We start from the raw sequence: 23,522 nt of genomic DNA on the forward strand, positions 1-23,522 counted from the left end.
AATCATGAAAAAAGGGTCAACAGCTTGGTAAAGAAAGCACAAAAAAATGGGGAGGGAAGGATGCACAAAAATCCACTGAAGAAAACAACTCATTATAAAGTAGAATTGCCAAATGGAAAATGAGGTACAAAAGCTAACTGAAGAAAATAATTCCTTAAAAAATACAATTGGACAAGTGGAAGGTCATGACTCCATGAGACATCAAGAATCAATCAAACAAAATCAAATGAATGCAAAAGAAAATAGAAGAAAACATGAAATATCTCATTGGAAAAATAACTGACATGGACAATAGATACAGGAAAGATAATTTAAGAATTGTTGGACTACCTGAAAGTAGTGATTTAAGAAAAAAAAGAGCCTGGACAGCATCTTTCAAGAAATTATCAAGGAAAACTGCCCTGATATCCTAGAACCAGAGGATAAAATATTAAGTGAAAGAATCTATGAATCACCTTCTGAAAGAATCCCAAAATAAAAACTCAGAAATTTCATAGCCAAATTCCAGCTCAGGTCAGGAAAAAAACTACTGCAAGCAAACAGAAAGAAACAATTTAAATATCTTTGAGTCAGGATTACACAGGATCTAGCAGCTTCTACATAAAGGATAGCTGGCTGGGAACATAGAACTCTAAAAGTCAAAGGAGCTTGGCTTACAACCAAGAATCAACTACCCAGCAAAACTGACCATAAGCCTTCAGGGAAAAAAATGGACATTCAATGTAATAGAGGAATTTCAAACATTCCTAATGAAAAGACCAGAGCTAAACAGAAAATTCAATGTTTAAATATGAGACTCAAGATAAACATAAAAAAAGTTTAACAGGAAAGAGAAAACATAAGTCATTCAATAAGGTTAAGTTGTTTGCATTCTTACACAGGAAGATAATATTTTTAACTCTTAAGAACTGTTACTATTTGGGCAGTTCAAAGAAGTATACATAGACAGAGGGTATGGATATAAGTTGACCTTAATCAGATGACATTAAAAAAATAAAGAATGTGAAAGAAAATTTCACCAGGAAAAGAGCGAAAGAAAAGGTAGAAAGAGGTAAATTATTTTACATGAAGAGGCATGAAAAACCTATTTCAGTGGAGGGAGAGAAGGGAAGGGGGTGAGCATTGCTTGAAACTTACTCTTATTATATTTGGCTCAAAGAGGGAATAACACAATCAGTTGAGTATAGAAATCAGTCTTACCCTACAGGGAAGTAGGAGGGGAGAAGGGAAAGAAAAGGGTGACAGAAGAGAGGGAAGATTGAAGGAGGCAGTGTTCAGAAGCAAAATGCTGGTGAGGAGGGAAAAGGGGAAGAAAGAGTGAGAGAAAAAGAAAGAGAGAGAGAGAGAGAGAGAGAGAGAGAGAGAGAGAGAGAGAATAAAGAGGGGAGAAACAACATGGAGGGAAACACAGCTACTAATCATAAATGTGAATGGGATGAAATGGAAAGTGGTAGCAGAGAGTGGATTAAAAACCAGAATCCTACAATATGTTATTTACAAAAAACACATTTGAAGCTGAGAGACAGAGTAAAGGTAAAATGCTAGAGCAGAATATATTATACTTCAGCTGAAGTTTAAAAAAAAAACAGAGATAGCACTCATGATCTCAGACAAAGCAAAAGCAAAAACAGATCTAATTAAAAGAAATAAGGAAGGAAACTACATCTTGCTAAAAGGTACCATAAACAATGAAGTAATAGTATTACTAAACATATATGCATCAAATGGTATAGCATACAAATTTCTAAAGAAGTTAAATGAGTTACATGAGGAAATAGACAGTAAAACTATACTAGTAGGGGGAACCTCACCTTTCCCTTCTCAGAAATCAATAAATCTAACTACAAAATAAATAGGAAAAGGCGGGCTCTCTTTCAGATCCGCCATCAGCAAATGGACCCAGTGCCACGATGCAGATCTTTGCGAAGACTTTGACGGGGAAGACCATCACCCTTGAGGTCAAGCCTTCCGATACTATTGAAAACGTCAAGGCCAAGATACAAGATAAGGAAGGTATTCCCCCTGATCAACAAAGATTGATTTTTGCAGGCAAGCAACTGGAAGATGGGCATACTTTGTCTGACTATAACATTCAGAAGGAGTCTACCCTTCATCTTGTTCTGAGACTTCGTGGTGGTGCCAAGAAGAGAAAGAAGAAGTCTTACACCACTCCCAAAAAGAACAAGCACAAGAGAAAGGAGGTTAAGGTTGCTGTTCTGAAGTACTATAAGGTTGATGAGAATGGCTAGATTAGCCGCCTTCGACGAGAGTGCCCTTCTGATGAATGTGGTGCTGGAGTCTTTATGGCTAGCCATTTTGACAGACATTATTGTGGCAAGTGCTGTCTAACCTACTGCTTCAACAAGCCAGAAGACAAGTAAATGTATATGTGTTAATAAAAAAAGTCAACTAAAAAAAATAAAATAAATAAATAGGAAAAAGTTAAGGAGGTGAATAGAATTTTAGAAAAATTAGATAGGATAAACCTCTGGAGAAAATTGAATGGGAAAAGAAAGGAATGTCCTTTTTTCTCAGTGGTACAAGGCACCCATATGAAAATTGAACGTGTTAGGCCACAAAAACCTCACACTCAAATACAGAAAAGCAGAAATGTTAAATGTATCATTTTCAGATCATCTTGTATGATCTGAGACAAAAGTAGAAAACAGTATGCCAGAAACTAGGTATAGACCTACTTCTTACAGCATATAACATGATAATATACAAATGGTACATGATTTAAAGATAAAGGGTGATACCATAAGTGAATTATGAAAGCAAGGAATTAGTTATCTGTCAGATATATGGAGAAGGAAAGAACTTAAAACCAAACAGGAGACAAAGAGCATTATGAGACATAAAATGAACGATTTTGATTATATACTTTTTTTAAAGTTCTTGCACAGACAAAACCAATGCAATGAAGAGTAAAAAGAAAGCAAAAAGATGGGAAACATTTTTTTATAGCCAGAGTTTGTGATAAAGGCCTAATTTCTGAACTATATAGAGACTTGAGTCAAATTGATAAGAATATAAAGTCATTCCCCAATTGAAAAATGAAAAAGAGTATGAACAGGCTGTTTTCATTTCAGATGAAGAAATCCAAGCTATCTATTATTATATGAAAAATAATGTTCTAAATCATTATTGATTAGAGAAATGCAAATTGAAAGTACTGTGAGGTATCTCCTCATACCTATTAAATTAATTAAAAATACATTGAATAAGGGGCCATGGACACATAAATTAAAATTAATTGGAAACTAATTAACATAATCCTAAAGAATGAGAAGGTCAAATAACAAATTATAGGAAGCACTGATAATTTTTAAAAAAGATAGTGACAGCAATGAGATAATGTATCAAAATTAATGAGATGTGACCAAAGCAGTTCCTACCGAGAAATTTATATTGCTAATTACTTATAGCAACAACATAAATAAAGAGCAAATCAATGAATTCAGCATGCAACAAGAACAATAACAAAAACCTAGACATGGAAAAATTAAAAATTCTTAATTAAACACCAAATTGGAAATCCCCAAATTTAAAGAAGAGATTAATAAAATTGAAATTAAGAAAACCGTTGAACTAATAAATGAAACTATGAGCTGGTTTCATGGAAAAAATCAATAAAATGGATAAATCATTAGTTAATTTGATTTAAAAAAGAAAGAAAACAACCAAATTATTTATATCAAAAATAAAAAGAATGAATTCACTGCCAATGAGAAGGAAATTAAATCAATCATTAGGGGCTATTTTGCTCAATTGTATGTGAATAAATCTAACAATCCAAGTGAAATGGATGAATACTTACAAAAATATAAATTGCCCAGATGAACCGAAGACGAAATAGAAAACTTAAATAACCCCATCTTAGAAAAAGAAATTGAACAAACCATTAATGAACTCCCTTAGTAAAAATCTCCAAGTCCAAATGGATTCCTAAGTGAATTCTACCAAATGTTTAAAGAAAAATTAATTCCAATACTGTTAAACAATTTTCAGATATAGGCAAAGAAATAGTCCTACCATGGTCCTTGTATGACACAAATATGGGCTGATATCTAAACCAGAAAGACTGAAAACAGAGTTAGAAGACTATAAACCACTTTCCCTAATGAATATTGATGCACCAATTTTAAATAGAATGCCAGCAAGGAGATTATAGCAATATATCACAAGGATCATGCAGTATGATCACGTGGGATTTCTATGAGGAATGTAAGGATGGTTCAATATTAGGAAAACTATCAGCATAATTGACCATATAAATAACAAAACATCAGAAATCATTTGTGTATCTCAAGAGATGCAGAAAAAGATTTTCACTAAAGGTAACACCCATCCCTTTATAAAAATGCCTGAGTGTATAGGAATAAAAGGAGCTTTCCTTAAAATGATAAGTAGAATGTATCTAATTCTATCGGTAAGCATTATTTGTTATGGGGATAAGCTAGAAGCATATTCCTATAAGACTAGGGATGAAACAAAGGTGCCCATTATCACCACTATTATTCAATATCATACTAGAAATATTAGCTTTAGCAATAAGAATAAAAAAATGAAGTAATTAGAATAGGCAATGAGGAAACAAAACTACCACTTTGTGCAAATATCATGATGGTATACTTAAAAATCCTAGAAAATCAATTGAAAAGCTACTTGTAACAATTAACAACTTTAGCAAAGTTGCAGAATATAAAATAGACCCACATAAATGATCAGTATATACATATACATACATACATACATACAAACACACACATATCCTCCAACAAAGCAGCAAGAGATAGAGAAATTCCATCTAAAATAATTGTGGACAAAATAAAACACTAGGGAATCTGTTTTCCAAGAGAAGCCCAGGAAGTAGATGAACACAATTGCAAAAGACTTTTACACAAATAGAGTGAAATCTAAACAAATGAAGAAATAAAAATTGCTCATAGGCAGGCTGACCCAACATAATAAAAAATGACAATTCTACCTAAATTAATTTACTTATTCAGTGCCATACCAATCAAGCAACCAAAGATATTTTATAGAGCTAGAAAAATTATAAAATTCATTTTGAAGAACAAATGGTCAAGAATGAAAAGAAATGTGAAAGAAGGTGGCCTTGCTGTACCCAATCTCAAGCTCTATTATAAAGTGGTAAATATCAAAACTATCTGTTACTGACTAAGAAATAGAGTGGTGGATCAGTGGAATAGATTAGGTACACAAGACTCAGTAGTAAGTGACCATAGTAATCTCCTATTTGATAAACTCAAAGACCCCAGCCTTAGGGACAAGAAATCACTATTTGACAAAAACTGCTGGGAAAACTGGAAAACGGTATGTCAGAAAATAGGTATAGACCCACTTCTTACACCATATAACAAGATAATATCCAAATGGTACATGATTTAAAGATAAAGGGTGATACCGTAAGTAAATTAGGAAAGCAAGGAATTAGTTATCTGTCAGATCTATGGAGAAGGGAAGAATTTAAAATGAAACAGGAGACAAAGAGCATTATGATACATAAAATGGATGATTTTGATTATATAGTTTTTTTAAAGTTCTTGCACAGACAAAACCAATGCAATGAAGAGTAAAAAGAAAGCAAAAAGATGGGAAACATTTTTTTATAGCCAGAGTTTGTGATAAAGGCCTAATTTCTGAACTATATAGAGACTTGAGTCAAACTGATAAGAATATAAAGTCATTCCCCAATTGAAAAATGACAAAGGATATGAACAGGCTGTTTTCATTTCAGATGAAGAAATCCAAGTTAACGATTATCATATAAAAATGCTCTAAATCATTATTTATTAGAGAAATGCAAATTAAAAGTACTATGAGGTACCTCCTCATACCAATAAAATTAGGTAAAATGAGAGAAAAGGAAAATAACAAATGTTGGAGGGGATATGGGAAAATTGAGATACTAATGCATTGTTGATGTAGTTGTGAACTGATCCAACCATTCTGGTGATCAGTTTAGAACTACTCCCAAAGGGCTATAAATCTGTGCATTCCCTTTGATCTGACCATACTGCTATGAGGTCCATATCCCAAAGAGAAAAAAAAAAGGCAGGGCCAGGAGGACCTATTTGTTCAAAAATATTTATAGCAGCTCTTTTTGTAGTGACAGAGTATTGGTAATTGACGGGATGTCCATCAGCAGGGGAATGGCTGAAAAATATTTGTGGTATATGATTACAATGGAATGTTACTGTGCTATAAGAAATGATGAGCAAGATGGTTTCAGAAAATAAACCTGGAAAGACTTATATGAATTGATGCAAAGTGAAGTGAGCAGAACCTTAAGAAGACTGTACACAGTAAAAGCAATAATGTACAATGATCAGCTGTGAATGATTTAGTTATTCTCAACAATAAAGTGATTTTAGACAATTCCAAAGGACTCATAATCAAAAATGCAATCCACCTCCAGAAAAAGAATAGAGTCTGAATGCAGACTGAAGCATTCTAATTTTTACTTTCTGTATTTTTTTTCATGCATGGTATCTTTCTCCTTTGGCTTTGTGTCTTTCACAATGTGACTAATATGGTAACATGTTTTGCATGATGGAACATGTAAAATCTATTAATTGCTTAATATGCCAGGGAGTGGGGAGGTGAGGGAGAGAGAAAATTTGGAACTCACAATTAAAAAAAAGAATGTTAAAATTGTCCTTACATGTAACTGGAGAAAATAGAGTATTACTAAAAAATAAAAACAAAATGAAAGTTTATTCCAATCTGTTATACCCATTTTGGAGTACTTAGAATCAAGCTATTTATTAAGATCCTACTATTGGCCATACACTGTGCTAAGTTCTAGGGATCCAAAGAAAGGCCAAAACATTCTCTGCCATCAAGGAGCTCACAGTCTAAAGGGCGGGGGGACGGGGAGGGGGGGCGGCAGACGGACGTGTAAACAACTATGTGCAAACAAGCTACATACAGGATAATTTGGAAATAATCTCAGAAAGACCTTAATGTTAAGGACGCTGGAGAAGGGCTGCTTACAGATTGTGTGACATTGGCTAAGTCTTAAAGGAAACCGGGAAAGGCAGGAGGCACAGGTGAAGCAAACTAGTCAATAATACCAAAAGCAATAGTTCTTTATTAGATGGTATATTTGCCTCGCACATGGAAATACAATTAACTAAGAGAGGTCTGAGATTAGGAGGACAGAGGAAAAGGAAGCAATGAGAAATCTGAATTAGAGTCATTTCATGAAACAAAAATACAAGTGGATCTCCTGAGGGGGTAGAATTCATCTGGGATTGACTTAGATGGAAGTTGAGGTCTTAAGTGATATGATACTGAAGCTGCAGCATGAAGAGTAAACATAGTAAAGATCATGTGAGAGCCTCCTCCTTTAAGACATAGATTCTTAATTTGGGGTTGATCCATTATTGCCTTCCAAGGGAGGATTCATGAACTTGGATGGGGAAAAACTAGACTTTTGTTTCCACTAACCTCTAACTGAAAGTTAGCATTTTCTTTAAGTATTATATTTATATTTATATGATTTTTATAAGGATCTATAAAATTCAGTGGACTACCCAAGGGATGCATCATTCACACACACACACACACACACACACACACACACACACACACACACACACACACAGAGTTAAGAAGTGAAATGTCCATTTTAGTAACAAAGTAACCGATTGACATATCCTTTCCAGCAATGCTAGTGTTAATGTAACTACTATAATTGGAAGCAGAGCTAAAGAGAAGAGTGAGGCATCAAGCATGAAGACGATCTACCCAGATGTCATATATATCTGAGAAAGGACCAGATGAGGTGAAAAATCAGTAGTCAGAGCCCAGGGTCACGTGGGTGAGTATCCAAATTAGATTTCAAGCAATTTTGTCAAGTTAGGGAAAACTCTAACTGCTCAATTGGAGTAAGGTGTGGATCAGCAAAAAAATTGTTTTAAAAATTTGTCACTTGTTTTCCAATGAAAAAAAATAAAACAATTTATAGTCATATAAAATTCTTTAAATCATTATTGATTAGAGAAATGCAGATTAAAACAACCTTGAGATATCGTTTTATACCTACCAGATTGGCTAAAATGATAGAAGGGTAAAGGGACAAACGTCTGAGAGGATGTGAAAAAATTGGGACACTAAATCATCATTGGTGGAATTGCAAACTGATCCAATCATTTTAGAGAGAAATTTACCCAAAGAGTTATTAAACTACCTACATCCTTTAACCCAGCAATACATCTATTTAGTCGGTTTCCAAAGATGATTAGGAAAAAATAGAATAAAAAAAGAAACTTAAATGTTCTAAAATGTTTATAGCAGCTCTCTTTGTGGTGACAAAGAACTAAAAATTGCAGGGATACCTATCATTTGGGGAATGTGATTGTGATGGAATACTACTATGCTATAAGAAATGATGAACTCAGTGATTTTAGAAAAACATGGAAAGACTTGCATGAAATAAGGAATAGCAAAATGAGTAGAAGCAAGAAAACATTGTTTGCAGTAACAGCAATATTGTCTAAGAATGACTTTGAGCACCTATCAATTGGGCAATGGCTGAAGAAGTTGTAGTATACGAATGTAATGTAATACTACTGTGCCTTAAGAAATGATGAGCAGGTGGACTTCAGAAAAACCTGGAAAGACATATGAACTGATGCTGAGTGTAGGGAGTAGAACTCGGAGAACATTGTACATACTAACAGCCAAAGTATATGATGAGTGACTTTGATTAGCCCTTCTCAATGCAAGGACCTAAAACAATTGCAAAGGACTTATGATGGAAAATGCCATCCACATCCAGAGAAAAAAAATATGGAGTTGAATACAGATCGAAGCATACTATTTGCTTTCTTTTTTTGTTTTGTTTTGTTTTGTTCTTTGTTTTTTTTTTCTTTCTCATTGTTCCTTCCATTGGGTCTAATTCTTTGAGACAACATAACTAATGTGAAAATATGTTTAATAAGAATTTCTGTATAGAACATATATCAGATTGCATGCTGTCTTGGGGAGGGAAGAGGGGAAGGAGGTTGAGACAATTTAAAACTTATGGAAATGAATGTTGAAAACAAAAAATAGGTAATTTAATCTATAAAAAAGATAAAGAATGACTGAGCAAATAAATTATTTTGTCTATTATAAATACCCACATTAAATATGAAATGCATATAAAGAAAGATGCTATCTGCATCCAGAGAGAGAAATGATAAATAGAAGAAAGTACAGAATAATTTTCCATATCTATGTATTTATCTGTGTCTAGTGGTAGCCATCTCTAGGGTGGCAGGGGGTGGAGGGAAGAAAAAAAATTAAAATTTACATGATAATTTTGTTGTATGTTTGAAAAGAATAGCAAGTTGTACATAATAGATTTACAGTTTTATGTACAATCATCTTTTTATCATACTGTGTTATGTAAATGCTTGTTTTATTCAATAAATTAAAAATAAAATTTAAAAGGGGTCACTTAAAATCAATCTTGAAAGAGACTAAGAGATTCCAAGTATGGGAAAGGAGAAGACAGATAGGCATACTTAGGAAGTGAAGACATTCTTTGCAAAGACCTGGAGGCAGGAAATGGAAAACCATATTTGAGGAACAAGCAGGCAGGCCAGCTTGACTAAAGGAAGGGTACATGTGGGCTAGCAATACACATTGCCAGAGGAGAGAAGAGATGGTTTGTAGCAGGTGCCATGGAGATTGCAAGAGGAAGGCAGATTGTGCTAGTGAGGATCCAATTGTAATGTGATAAGATAGATTTATAGGGGCTTTCTTCAATATTATTCAGCAGCATAATTTTAAGATCAGAGAAGAAAAAAGACAAATGGGTAAGCCAGGGTTGATTTATAGAGAAGGATGAGCATCAGTAGGATAAAAAGGCAAGGGATATCAGGATTTTTAGGGGAGCAAAGTGAGACCAGAACAGTAAAGAGAGAGTTGGAAAGAAAAGAGGAATGGGATGACTGGAGGTTGTGGTGATGATGAAGGGCAGGTTTAGGGTGGGGGTGAGGCATAGAGAGATATGGAAGTATTGGAAGTTGTGGTTAGATAGAGGAACTCCAGATTTCCAGATCATAAAGGCAAAACAACAGTGAGTGATGATGATCGTACTGTTGTGTGTTTGTCCTTCGTTTTCAAAGAGGACCATGATACCAGGGAAATGATGACATGACTTGCAGTTGTCTTTGAGTGAGGGAAGGCTGTGCAAGGTCACCAGCCTCACTTTCTCCTCCAGAGCCATCTGGAGCCAGTGACCAGATATTCATCAGGATGACTGGAGAGGATCCAGGATGTGAGTGATGATGAAATTAAGGAAAGGACTGTCTCTGTTTATGGTTGAGAAGGATTGAAGGTGGAGGTCGTAAGAGCTGGATAGATTTCTGAGCCAGCGTATTTGATGGGTGGACAAAATGCATGCTGAAACCCCCAAGGATAAGAGGTTGGTATAGAGAGGAAGACTGTGAGCCTGATACTGAACTCCTTGAGCAAGGCTGAGAAAGAACATGGAAATAACTGGGGAATGTTACATAACTTCCAAAAGGAAATGAATTGAGTGATATATTTGGCAATGAATGGAACCTCTAAGGAGGAAAAGAGGGGTAGTGATGGCCGATGACCAAGTTCATTAAAACATCAATCTCAAGATTTGTTGCTGTTATTGTTTTAACAGACTTAACCAAACATGTGACCAATTTAGGCCAATCTGTTTCACTGTATCTAACTGCCCTTTTTGATGGACTTGACTAAGATCATGGTCATAAATAATTGCCAAAGCAGACTCTCAGACAATGAATTAGGTTTTCCACAATGAGGAAGAAATGGTGGTGTTTGGCTGTTCAGTTCCTGAATTTTTATTTTAAAATACCTCATTCCCTGAAAGCCTCTCTGGACAGTGGGCCCTTTGCTAAGAGCCAGCCAAGGGGTGGATTTTGGCAGCATCCAGCATGCAGGTGCTTGATGCCAGGATTGACACAACTCAAAGGGACATCACAGCTCAAAGAAGAGACTTTCTGCCTCAATTCTGGTGCACCTGCTTGGTTTTCAGGAGTTTGGTCCCCTCCCATAAATCATAACTTAGAAGAGAGCATTGACAAGCCTGTGGACCGACAGCCTGCCACACCTCCAAAGGCATGCCATCTTATGCCCTAACAAAAGAGGCTAACTTTTTCACTCCCTACTTTCTTACCAAATTCCCTGCCCCATCAATTCAATTGATTTCAATTCAATTCAGCACACCTTTATTAAATGCACTGTATTCATGACATACTGATATGTCCCTAGTATATTAAGTACATGAAATTTTAAACAAAACAAAAAGACAAATAACAAGAAAACAAAACAGACAATAAAGAAAAGGAAAAAAGAGGGGGAGAGTGGGGAAGAGAGGATAAAAAAGGAGGAGAGGAGAAAGAGAAAGGGCTCCTAGTCTCAAGGAGTTTATCTGCATAATCACAAAACCATAGATTCCAATCCCTCTACTTGCCTTACTGCACTGCTTCTGTCTTACTGTACACTTGGGGGAAAAAAATTGGAGCCTGGGATCCATCTTCCTAGTCACTCAAACACTAAGAATTTATCCAGCACTGTTTTAAGAACTGAGCCACCAAAGACAAAAATGGGTCCTTGTCTTCAGGAAACTGACACCGAATTAAGAGAAGGAGCCCATACCTACATAAGTGCAATAGGAAGCGACTGCAGATAGATATGTACAAAATATGCACAAAGACACAATTTTTTTTGTTGGGTTGATGATGAGAGACCACTGGTGGCTGAGGAGGCACAGATCAGGAAATGCTTCATGTAAAGTAAAAGGTGACATAAGCTGAGTTTGGAATTCAAGAGGTGGAGGTGAGCAGGACCTTCTTCTTCGGCATGGTAGTGAGAGAGGCAGAGAAAAGTAGGAGTGCCCTATGTGAGGAGCACAAAGACAGTCTGGCTACACTATAGCATAAGTGAAAGAGAATAATGTATAATTAAGCTAGAAAGAGTTGGTTGGGGCCAGTTTACGACAGGCTGTAAATGCTAGAAAACAGTTTCTTTAAGAATCTAGGAGCACTAGGGAATCACAAAACTTTATCGAGTAGAGGAGTGATAGAGTCACACCTGTCCTTAGACAATCAACACATCAGTTGCATTCTGCATGAGATATGGGTAAAATTTGACTTACAGACATACATTACCATATCTGAGTCTCGAACACCGTAGTCAAATGCAGGTAAAACTATCCCTATTTTACTGATAAAAGGTGGCATGGTATGGAAGAAAGAATGGTTTACTTGTAGTCAGGAGGAACTGCTTTTGAGTCCTGGCTCAGATATTGAAGAGGTATGTATTCTGGGGTAAATCACTGAACTTTTCTAAAACTAATTTCTCTTTTTACATCAATCAGAATTATAATATTTAAATGTCCTGCCTCACAGTGTGATTGTAAGTTAAGCATTTGGCAATTTTTAAAGACTTACATAAATATAAATTATCGATTGAGGAAACAGGCTCAGCAAGGTTAAATAATTTACATTTATATAATGCTTTGAGGCCTAGAAAGCACTATCATCACTGTTCTATGAGTGTAAATAATGTGGGTATTATTACCCAATGTGTGTATGTATACATATATATATATATATACATATATATATATATATATATTTAAAAATAATTATATTTTTACCATTGATTTTTTTAAATTTTGCTGTCTAAATTCTCTCCCTCCACACTCTCCTCCACCCACTGAGAAATCAAGTAATATATCAATTATATATGTAAATATTTACATATATTTATTATACCTGTGACTTCATTGATTTAATAGTAGTGCTTTAAGATTTGAAAAGTAGTTTTTCATATATTTTCTCATTCAATGTTTGCCACGATCCTGTGAGATAAGTGGTATTATTGTTGTCTTTTAAAGATAAGGAAACTGAGACTGAGAGAGTATGCATGACTAGCCCATTGGGGACACACAATAAATATCTGAGGTGGATTTGAACTCAGGTCTAACCTAGTTCCAAATCTTGCATTCCATCTACTATATTGAACAACTTCTTCAGGGAGCTCCTGGTACAAAACTTTCTTTTTCAGTATAAATCCTAGCTTCCTCTTCATCTTATAGACATAGATTTTCCTATGCCATTAAGAGGTTAAATAATTTGCTCAGCTTCACAAGGCCAATATGTGGATGAAGGGGGCCTAGAACTGAGGTGGTCCTGACTCTGAAGCCCCCTGTCTATCTATCATGCCGTTCTGTTCCTCTATATTGCCATAATACAGATAAGGAAAACCAAGCACAGATTATTGAAGTGACTAGACTGGGGTCACAGCGAGAAATGGAAAGGTTGGAATAGAACTGAGTCCAGTATTTTTTCTATAACAACAGTTGCCTCTCAAATATATTTGCTGTAAGAAATCTGTATATATTAAAAAGGATTTCTTATGTTGGTGTTGATATCTTGCAAAGTAGGAGAATATACTGTAATAAACAAATAACTTACTACAGAATTTCAGTTTAAAAAACCTGCAATCATCTTTAATCTTCTTTTGCTATTTAGTAACAGTGTTCAAAAGCCTGAGTGTTCTTTTTCACTGAGGAAATATTTACCTATCAAAGAAATTTTTCTATGAAATAAAAAAGCCAGATCCTTTGGATTATTGGAGAAAAAATAGTTACATGGAGATCCTGCTTACAATACAATTACACTTGGGATATTTTTTAACATTACAAAAGGAAGTAATATTTTATGAAAATGGTCCACAAAATTCCCATTAATGAGAAATTTTTCATCTTGCATTTATAATTTGATTGCAGTTACCTTTTTGAAAAATACATTTCATTTCATTGAATAAAGCAAGGCAGTTAAGTATGCATCCCCTTACATCCCCTATCCAGATTTCAATTTCTAGTATGGCCTTTGTATAAACTAAGTTTGTATTAACTATTGCTTTAGTTCATCATCACTAAATTATTTGAATATATTTGCTGTGGTATAACTAATCACTTATGGATTGGTTATTGTCAACATTACCTCACCTGGGGGGGGTGGACCTCAGCACCTCCACCAGTTCCAGGTCATTCGCCTATAAAACGAGTATAATAAAACCTGTAATCCCTACCTCACTGGGTTATTTTGAGGTTCCTGTTAAATAATATATGTAAAGTGCTTTGCAACCCATAAGGCACTGTTTAAATGTCAGTTGTGAAGGCAAGGCTGGATAATATAGGGAGAGCTGTTCTCAGACTTGGGACATCCGATTCCCAAAAGGCATTTTTGATACATTAATTGAATAACCCAAAATCTTAGTGCACCCAAGCAACCCTCATTGGTTTTAAACTACAGAACAATTGTACATGTACTTTGGTTAGAAGGAGACCTCTTATTAGAAATTTCCTACACATGTAAAATAACAGGTCAAGACAAATAATAATATTAATAAAAATCACTATTAAAAGTCGATAAGTTAACAAGCATTGAACTTACTATATGCCAAATATCATGCTATTATTATAACCATCAGTCATTATTATTTTATTATTATAATTATCCCAATGCCTCTACACTTTAAAAGATTGCATTCAGGAATGTTGAGACCAAAAATAACTAAACACCCAGTGTCAAGTACTTAGTGCTTAGCTAAGTTCATTCTTTAGTACCATCTTCAGTACACTTCTGTCTGTTCTACATTAGTGTTTATATCACATGGAACAAGCAATAATTTGAATATGATTTCATTTTTCAATAGAAAACGTTTCCATATATGTATTTTGACCAACCTATGGCTAACTCAATATGTTCAACCTCATCTAGATTAAATCAGATTGAGTTGGTTTCTCTAACTTAAATTAGTTTTCCATCAGATAAATGCTGGAGAGGTAGGCAGCAAGGCATAATGATGAGGACAATGAACTTGGAATCAGGAAGACTTAGATTCATAACCATCCAGAGACATTTACTAGCCTTATAACCCTGAACAAGCATCTTTACTTTATATGTTTCTTTTTAAATCTGTAAAATGAGAGGATTGGAGTGTTTCAACAATTTGGCTAGGAGCTGCTGTGGGGGTGAAAAACCAACACAAGCCCAACAACAAGAATGCTGCAAGCCCAGATTCTTTGATCTGCTTTACTAAGGAAGGCATTGTTAAGGGGTTAACAATCTTACTTTAATCCAACATACAAATATCATTCATGAAGCTCAGGGGGAAAAGCCAGCACCTTCAACTTCAGAGCAAATACAAACAAATTACAAACATACATTTATCAACGGACCAAATGCAATTCATAGTTACCAAGCAACCATCAACATCTGAGTTCAACTGGGAGCTCGACAACAACAGGCCCAGAGTCACACGCCATTGCTGCTGTGCCTCAGAGCTCCAAAAGAGAAAGCCAGCCTCTGGGTTTATATATCTTGTTCAAGGTCAAAGGTAAGTCACACATGTGACTCACCCATGTGACCTAAAAGTGTCACAAAAATGCAACTTAAAATGCATGTGGTCTAAAAGCCTCTGATGTCACAAACATGTCACTCAAAACCACTTAAACTAGGCTTTCCCTTGAGGCAAGGAAGTCATCAAGGACTCCTAATTTAACCAAGGAAATAAAGACCAAACTCTTCAAGGCACTTGGTTGAATAAGTGCTAAGAGCCCATCTTAATTGCCAATACATGGAGTCTACAGACTCTCTGATCCCTTCAATCTCTAAATATATGAGCCTATGATTTTGTGCCATGCACATATTTCACAGATCTCTTTTGTTGTAGTTTCCATCATATAGCTACTAAATGGATATTACTCCAAATAAATGTTAATAAATTTGTATCTCTTAAAGAATACACATCATTGACTTAGCTACACTGTGGCTCTTGGTGGTGGGAAAGGATCATTCAGTTCCATGATAAAAGATAAGGCACACTGAAGTACAAAGGGAAGTGCAGTAGGAAATAAAAATAAATGATACATACTGACAAACACTTGTTGGGAAACAGCATAATTAATCACTAGGAGAAAAAAAAAAAACTTCAAAGGACCAGGGCAACTGGAAGCATTGTATTTAATGGTTCTTCCACAGTGTAGCACAGGCTTCTTGGCAGTTGGATGAACAAGAAGTAAGTCAATAAGATAAACATGCAAATGGATGAATAAACAAACAAGGGAATGAATTTTTGAAAAGCTACCAACCATTGCTATAGAGGAAAAAACACTTCTCATCAGAAAGACAATACAAAGACTAGAGCACTGAAAATTGGGAAAAAAGTAATATTTAGAGATAGAACTCATTTTTTTAAATTCAATGCTATATCAAAACTTATATTAGAAAAAATCTAATTTTGCCTATAATATGTGGAACTATTTATAAGATTGTAGTTCATCCACCTCAAAAAGTGTGTTGAATACTAAAAAAAAATCTAGTTGAATAAGAAGCATTTTCCCTATTGAATGAATAATTAATTCTGATAAACATGTTCATTTATTAAGAAATACAAATTACAATTTCAGATGATCTATGACCTTCCCTATGATATAAGTCATGAAAGGTTGAGAAATTTATCCAAGAGATGGAGATAAACACACTCTAAATGGCCTAGGAACTTGCTTGCTTTATATCTCACTGAAAATCCCTGGTCTATCAACAGTGATGGACTTGGGAAAAAATGGACTGACTGATCGTTAAATACACTTAATATTCAAAATGGTGAAAGTGTGGTTTCATGATGAAAAATTAAAGAATATGTGCAAAATCTTGTGAACTCAATGATGGATCATGTAAAACAAGAGAGTGAAACAAAAGGCAGTCATACTATCCGTCAGCAAGTCAATAATTACTTTAAAAATACCTACTATGTGCCAGAGACTGTGCTAAATGCTGGGTATACAAAAAAGGCAAAAGATAGTCCCTGCTCTCAAGGAGCTTACAACCAAATACTGTATAGCATTTTTAAGGATGTTATTTTAATCCCACTTAGTTGGCTTAATCCTGTAGACTACAATATTATAGGACCTACTGCCACTTGATATTGTCCTCAGGAATCCAGGGTCATGGAGTTTACAAAAGATAGTGACATGAAAATTTCCACAGAAGCCCACTTTCCTTGAGAACTACTTCATAAAGAATGTGTAACAGAACAAAAAGAACATTAATGAATGTGAATTGAACCATTCCCATATACACATACCCAAAAAAAGGTTGGGGGGGAGAGAAAAAAGGAAAGGAGAAAACAAAAGAGGAGTGGAGCGGAGAGGGGAAGTGGGGGCAGTTAGGGGAGGGGAAGGGAGGAAAAGTATGATCTACATGCTTTTGATCTGTTTAGTAACCAAGGAAATGCCTCTTTGCCTCCATAACCCCATCCATAATAGTAGGAGAGGGTAAGGGATATGATATAAAGTTCTTAATTCAAGATCACCATCCAGGATTCTGCAATCCCTGGCTTTTGAAAAACACCTAATACTATTATGGGAATCTGAAACTTTAACTTCCCAGTAGGAATTGTGAACTCATCTGGTCTTAGGTCCTGAGTTAGAACTGAAGGAGTAGCCAATGTTTGCAACCAGCACTTTCTGGTCTGGGACTTCTACAATGGACTGGGATTGAAACTGACACAGATTCCCAGTCAAAGATTGCAGCAATGGTCCATCCATGCCATTAAGAACTGCTGAAAGTACTAGAGCAATCTAGGTATTAGGAAACAGGGTTTGGTGTTAAGAATGAGGGTTGGCACTGGACCTTGCCATTGAAACTGAGCCTATAGAAGGGAATAAGATAGGTACTTTGACCCTAAGTATGGAAATTATCCAAATTATGTGACCCAAATTCTAAGACATGAAAGAAGAGTTGAAATAAAAAATAAAGACTAAAATTAGAGCAGTTGAGTTTGGTAGGCAGCATGGAAAGTGGAAAGAGTATTGGAGTTATAGTCAAAGGATACATGTTCAAAATACACATCCAAATCTTACTGTCTATGAGATATTAAGCAGCTAACTTTGCATACTGGAACAGTAGTTTTCTCATATGTAAATTAAACAGAGTTCTCCTGGACAACTTCTAAAGTCTCTTATGAGTCTAGAACTACGAACCTTTGATTCTATGGTATTGTGACATTGTAAAGATGAAATAACACAGAAAAGAGAATAGTCTCTCTTACCATCATAATGGGTATCCTTAAAATTAGAATGAAGCAAACATAACTCAACAATATAATGACAGAAATATGAGAATAAAAGCAAAATATTAAAAAACATGATGTAGTAGATATGTATGTTACCTAATATTTAAAAATGACATGGCAAACAGAAGGAGTGACTAATTATGATTTGTTCTTCTTGAGAAATATAAACAAATAATTTAATGAGCTAGAATATAATATTTTAGAAAATAATAAAGGAAACATGACTCTAAACTAAGTGCAAATATAAAGAATATACAGGTCACCAATTAAAACAAACTTCAAATTTAGTACTCTGAGAAATGGCTTTACTATTTTCAAGGACTTGTAGGTCAAAGCAATAAATATTACAAACAATTAGGAAGAACAATATCATGGATTGGCAGAGTCAAGATGGTGAAGAGAAGCCAGGAAGTTGCCTGTGCTCTCCGCAGTTTCCCTTGGAAACAACATTAAATCAGTCCTCTAAATGGGTTTGGTAGTGACAGAACCTGCAAAAAGACAGAGTGAAACAATTTTCCAGCTTAAGATAACTTAGAAAGACTTCAAGGATGGTGTGTCTCACTTGGGTAAAAGGGGAGTGCAGTTCATCAGAGATGGTGTCTGGGAAACTCAGCCACAGCACAGATCAGCAGTCAAGGCCCCTTAGTCCTGGCTCAGCAGGCCAGTGGCACAGCAGACCAGTTGTGAGGCCTCCAGTTTCAGTGCAGAAGGCAAACTGCCAACCCCGGAACCCTGGCACAACAGGCGTGACTAGGAGGGACCACCTCAGAGCAGTGGGAAAGCTGCCAGCACACGAGGCCTTGGCACAGAAAGCCAGTGAGCAGGCTCTTGGCCTCCAGTACAAGAAGCTTGGAACAGGGCTCCTGATGCCCCAGGAGCAGAGCGCAACTTTAAAAGTCACAAAAGAGGCTAAGAAATGATCAGAAAAGAAAAAAGAGAAACTAACAGAAAAGAGCCCTGACTTAAAAAGGTACTATGGCTACAGGGAAGAACAAAACACAGACTCAGAAGAGGACAACAAGGTCAAAATACCTACATGTGAAACCTCAAAAGGGAATGGCAATTGTTCTCAAGCTCAAAAAGCCTTATTGGAAACACTCAAAAAGGATTTTAAAAATCAAATAAGAGAGGTAGATGAAAAATTGGGAAAAGAAATGAGTTATGCAAAAGAGAGTAAACAGCTTGGAAAAGGAAGGACAAAACTGATGAAAGAAAACAATTCCTTAAAAATACAATTGGTCAAATGGACAGAAAATCTACTGAAGAAAACAACCCCTTAAAAGTAGAATTGGCCAAATGGAAAAGGAGGTACAAAAGATAACTAAAGAAAATAATCCCTTAAAAATTAGAACTAGACAAGTGGATGCTAAGGACTCCAAGAGACATCAAGAATCAGTCAAACAAAATCAAAATAATCAAAAAATAGAAGAAAATGTGAAATACCTCATTGGAAAAGCAACAGACCTTGAAAATAGATCCAAGAGAGATAGTTTAAGAATTATGGGACAACCCGACAACCATGAACACACACACACACACACACACACACACACACACACACACACACACAGAGCCTGATCAGCATCTTTCAAGAAATTATCACGCAAAACTATCCTGACATCCTAAAACCAGAGGGTCAAATAGTCATTGAAAGAATCCACCAATCACCTCCCGAAAGAGATCACAAAATGAAAACTCCAAGGAATGTTATAGCCAAATTCCAGAATAATGAGGTCAAGGAAAAACACTGCAAATAGCCAGTAAGAAAAACTTCAAACATCAAGGAGCTACAGTCAATATTACACACAACTTAGCAGCTTCCACATTAAAGAATCAGAGGGCTGGAGATATGATATTCTGGAAGTCAAAGGAACTTGGATTAAAATCAAGAATCAACTACCCAGAAAAATTGAGCATAATCTTTCAGGGTAAGAGATGGATATTCCATCAAATAGGGGAATTTCAAACTTTCTTAATGAAAAGACCAGAGCTGAACAGAAAATTCAACCTTTAAATACAAGACTCAAAAGAAGCATAAAAAAGGTAAACAAGAAAGAAAAAATATGTTATTCAATAAGGTTAAAGTCTTTATATCCCTGCAGGGGAAGATAATGCTTATAACCCTTGTGAACCATATCTCTATTAAGAAAATTAGAAGGAGTATAAATAGAGCATATGTACTTATATTTATTAAGAAAATTTGTCTGTAGTTATCTTTCTCTGTTTTTGTTCTCCCTGATTTAGGTTTATAAATCATATTTGTGCCACGAAAGGAATTTGGTAAAACTCCTTCTTGAACTATTTTTTTTCTCCAATTACTTTATATGGCATTACGATTAATTGTTCCTTAAGTATTTGGTAGAATTCACTAGTAAATCAATGTGGTCCTTGGCTTTTTTTTTTCTTACGGAACTCATTGATGGCTTGTTCATTTTTTTTTTCCAAAATAGAATTATTTGTTTAAGTATTTAATTTATTCTTCTGTTAATCTGGGTAGTTTATATTTTTATAAATATTTATCCATTTCACTTAGATTTTCAGTTTTAATGGAATATAAGTTGGCAAAATAGGTCCAAATTACTGCTCTAATTTCATTTTCCTTAATAGTTCATTTATCATTTTCATTTTTGATACTAGTAATTTGTTTTTCCTTTTTTTAAATTAAATTAACCAATGGCTTATTTTTCTTTTCAAAAAAAAACAGCTCCTAGTTTTATTTCTTAGTTCAATGCATTCTTTTTTTACTTTAAATTATATTTTTCTCTCATTTGATTTTTAGAATTTCCATTTTAGTGCTCAATTGAGGATATTAAATTTGTTTTTTTTCTAGTTTTTTTGTCAATATGTATGCCTAATTCATTGATTTGATTGTTCTCTCTTTTATTGATACAGGCACTGAGAAATAGAACTTTCCCCTAAGTATTTCTTTGGCTATATCCCACAAATTCTAGAATGTTGTCTCATTATTTTTGTTCTCTTTTAAAAAAAAATATTGATTGTTTCTATGATTTGTTTTTTGAACACCCATTCTTTAGGATTTGATTAATTAATTTCCAATAAAATTTTAATCTATGCTTCCAAGGCCTGTTGTTGAACATACTATTTATTGAACTTATTTTCTGAAAAGAATGCATTTAATATTTCCATTTTTTTATTTGGTCATGAGATTTTATGCCCTAGCACATGGTCAGTTTTTGTGAAGGTGCCATGTACTGCTGAGAAAAAGGTATAATTTGTTTTGTGTTTTTTCCTATTTCCATTTGGTTTTCTCCAGTGGTCTAATATCTAACTTTTCTAACATTCTATTTATCTCCTTAACTTTTTATTTTGTTTTATTTTTATTCATTCATTCATTCATTCATTTATTTTTTACTTTTGAATTCCGTGTTTTACTATTTAATATTTTTTTAGTTTTCAGCATTGATTTCCACAAGATTTTGAGTTACAAATTTTCTCCCCATTTCTACCATCCCCCCACCCCCACTCCAAGATGGCATATATTCTGATTGCCCCATTCCCCAGTCAGCCCTTCTTTCTGTCACCCCACTCCCTGCTCCATCTACTTTCCTCTTACTTTCTGGTAGGGCAGGATAGATTTCTATGCCCCATTGCCTGTGTATCTTATTTCCCAGTTGCATGCAAAAAAAACAACTATTTTTTTGAGTATCTACTTTTAAAACGTTGAGTTCCGAATTCTGTCCCTTCTTTCCTTACCACCCAACCTCCCTATGAAGGCAAGCAATTCATATGTGTATCATTATGTAAAACTCTTCTACAATACTCATGTTGTGAAAGGCTAACTATATTTTGCTCCCTCCTATCCTCTCCCCCTTTATTCAGTTTTCTCCCCTGACCCTGTCCCTTTTCAAAAGTGTTTGCTTTTTATTACCTCCTCTCCCATCTGCTCTCCCTTCTACCATCTTCGCTTTTTTATCCCCTTCCCCCTACATTCACGTGGGGTAAGATGCCCAATTGAGTGTCCCTCCTCAAGTCAAATACGACCAGAACAAGATTCACTCATTTCTCACCTGCCCCCTCTTCCCTTCCAACAGAACAGCTTTTTCATGACACTTTTATGTGAGATAATTTACCCCATTCTATCTCTCCCTTTCGCCCTCTCTCAATATATGTATGTATGTATGTATATTCCTTTCAACTACCCTAATGCTGAGAAAGGTCTCATGAATTACACACATCATCTTTCCATGTAAGAATGTAAACACAACAGTTCAACTTCAGTAAGTCCCTTATGATTTCTCTTTCTTGTTTACCTTTTCATGCTTCTCTTGATTCTTGTATTTGAAAGTCAAATTTTCTATTCAACTCTGATCTTTTCACTGAGAAAGCTTGAAAGTCCTCTATTTTATTGAAAACCCATATTTTGCCTTGGAACACTATATTCAGTTTTGCTGGGTAGGTGATTCTTCGTTTTAATCCTAGCTCCTTTGACCTCCAGAATATCATATTCCAAGCCCTTTGATCCCTTAATGTAGAAACTGTTAGATCTTATGCTATCCTGATTGTGTTTCCACAGTACTCAAATTGTTTCTTTCTGGCTGCTTGCAATATTTTCTTCTTGACCTGGGAACTCTGGAATTTGGTGACAATATTCCTAGGAGTTTTCTTTTTGGGATCTTTTTCAAGAGGAGATCAGTGGATTCTTTCAATTTCTATTTTAATCAGATCCAAGCAGGGCAAAGCAGGCTCTGCACTGCCACTCTGATTGGCTGCTTAATTCCTCCCACCAGGTGGGCCTGGAGCCAGAAGCAACTGCAGCACCTGGAGCTCTGGAAGCAGCTACAGCACTACACCACCTCTGCCACCCCTGGGGCAGGGGCCGACTGTGCACTCCTCTCACTCTGCTCTTGCAGGTTTTCCTCTAAACTGCTCTGTTTGGCGTTTGTGGGTTGAGAAGTCTGGTAACTGCCACAGCTCAATGATTCATGGCCCTATGGCCTGTTCCTCCCGGATCCAGGTCTGGTTGGTCCTGGCGCGGCCCATGCTGGGCTCTGCTCTACTCCCTGCTCTGTGTGATAGACCCTTCCCAGAGACCATCCAGGCTGTCCTGGGCTGGAGCCCTGCTTCCCTCTGCTATCTCACGGGTTCTGCAGCTCTAGAATTTGTTCAGAGCCATTTTTTACAGGTGTTTGAAGGGACCTGGGGGACAGCTTAAGGGAGTCCCTGTTTTCCAGCCTCCATCTTGGCTCCGCCTTTGTTTTATTTTTAAATTTCATGGTTATATTTATCTAACTCTAGGAGGGAAAAGTTGAGGTACCCAACTAGTATAGTTTTACTGTATAATTTCTCTTTTATTCATTTAACTTTTCCTTTAAGAATTTGGATGCTATGCCATT

The 23,522-nt window shown here is 35.5% G+C and overlaps 1 protein-coding gene across 1 annotated transcript; it reads left to right on the top strand.

Moving 5' to 3' along the window:
• The first annotated feature begins 1,910 nt into the window (after positions 1 to 1,910).
• Positions 1,911 to 2,412, top strand: LOC118843209 (ubiquitin-like). Its single transcript, XM_036750704.1, has one exon. It carries the CDS (start codon positions 1,911 to 1,913, stop codon positions 2,247 to 2,249), a length of 339 nt encoding a protein of 112 aa, XP_036606599.1. The 3' UTR covers positions 2,250 to 2,412.
• Positions 2,413 to 23,522: the final 21,110 nt, after the last annotated feature.

Source organism: Trichosurus vulpecula, chromosome 3, assembly GCF_011100635.1.
Source record: "Trichosurus vulpecula isolate mTriVul1 chromosome 3, mTriVul1.pri, whole genome shotgun sequence".
NCBI lineage: Eukaryota > Metazoa > Chordata > Mammalia > Diprotodontia > Phalangeridae > Trichosurus > Trichosurus vulpecula.

Coding starts and splice junctions, on each gene's coding strand:
- LOC118843209 (XM_036750704.1), top strand. CDS start 1,911: ATGCAGATCTTTGCGAAGACTTTGACGGGGAAGACCATCACCCTTGAG.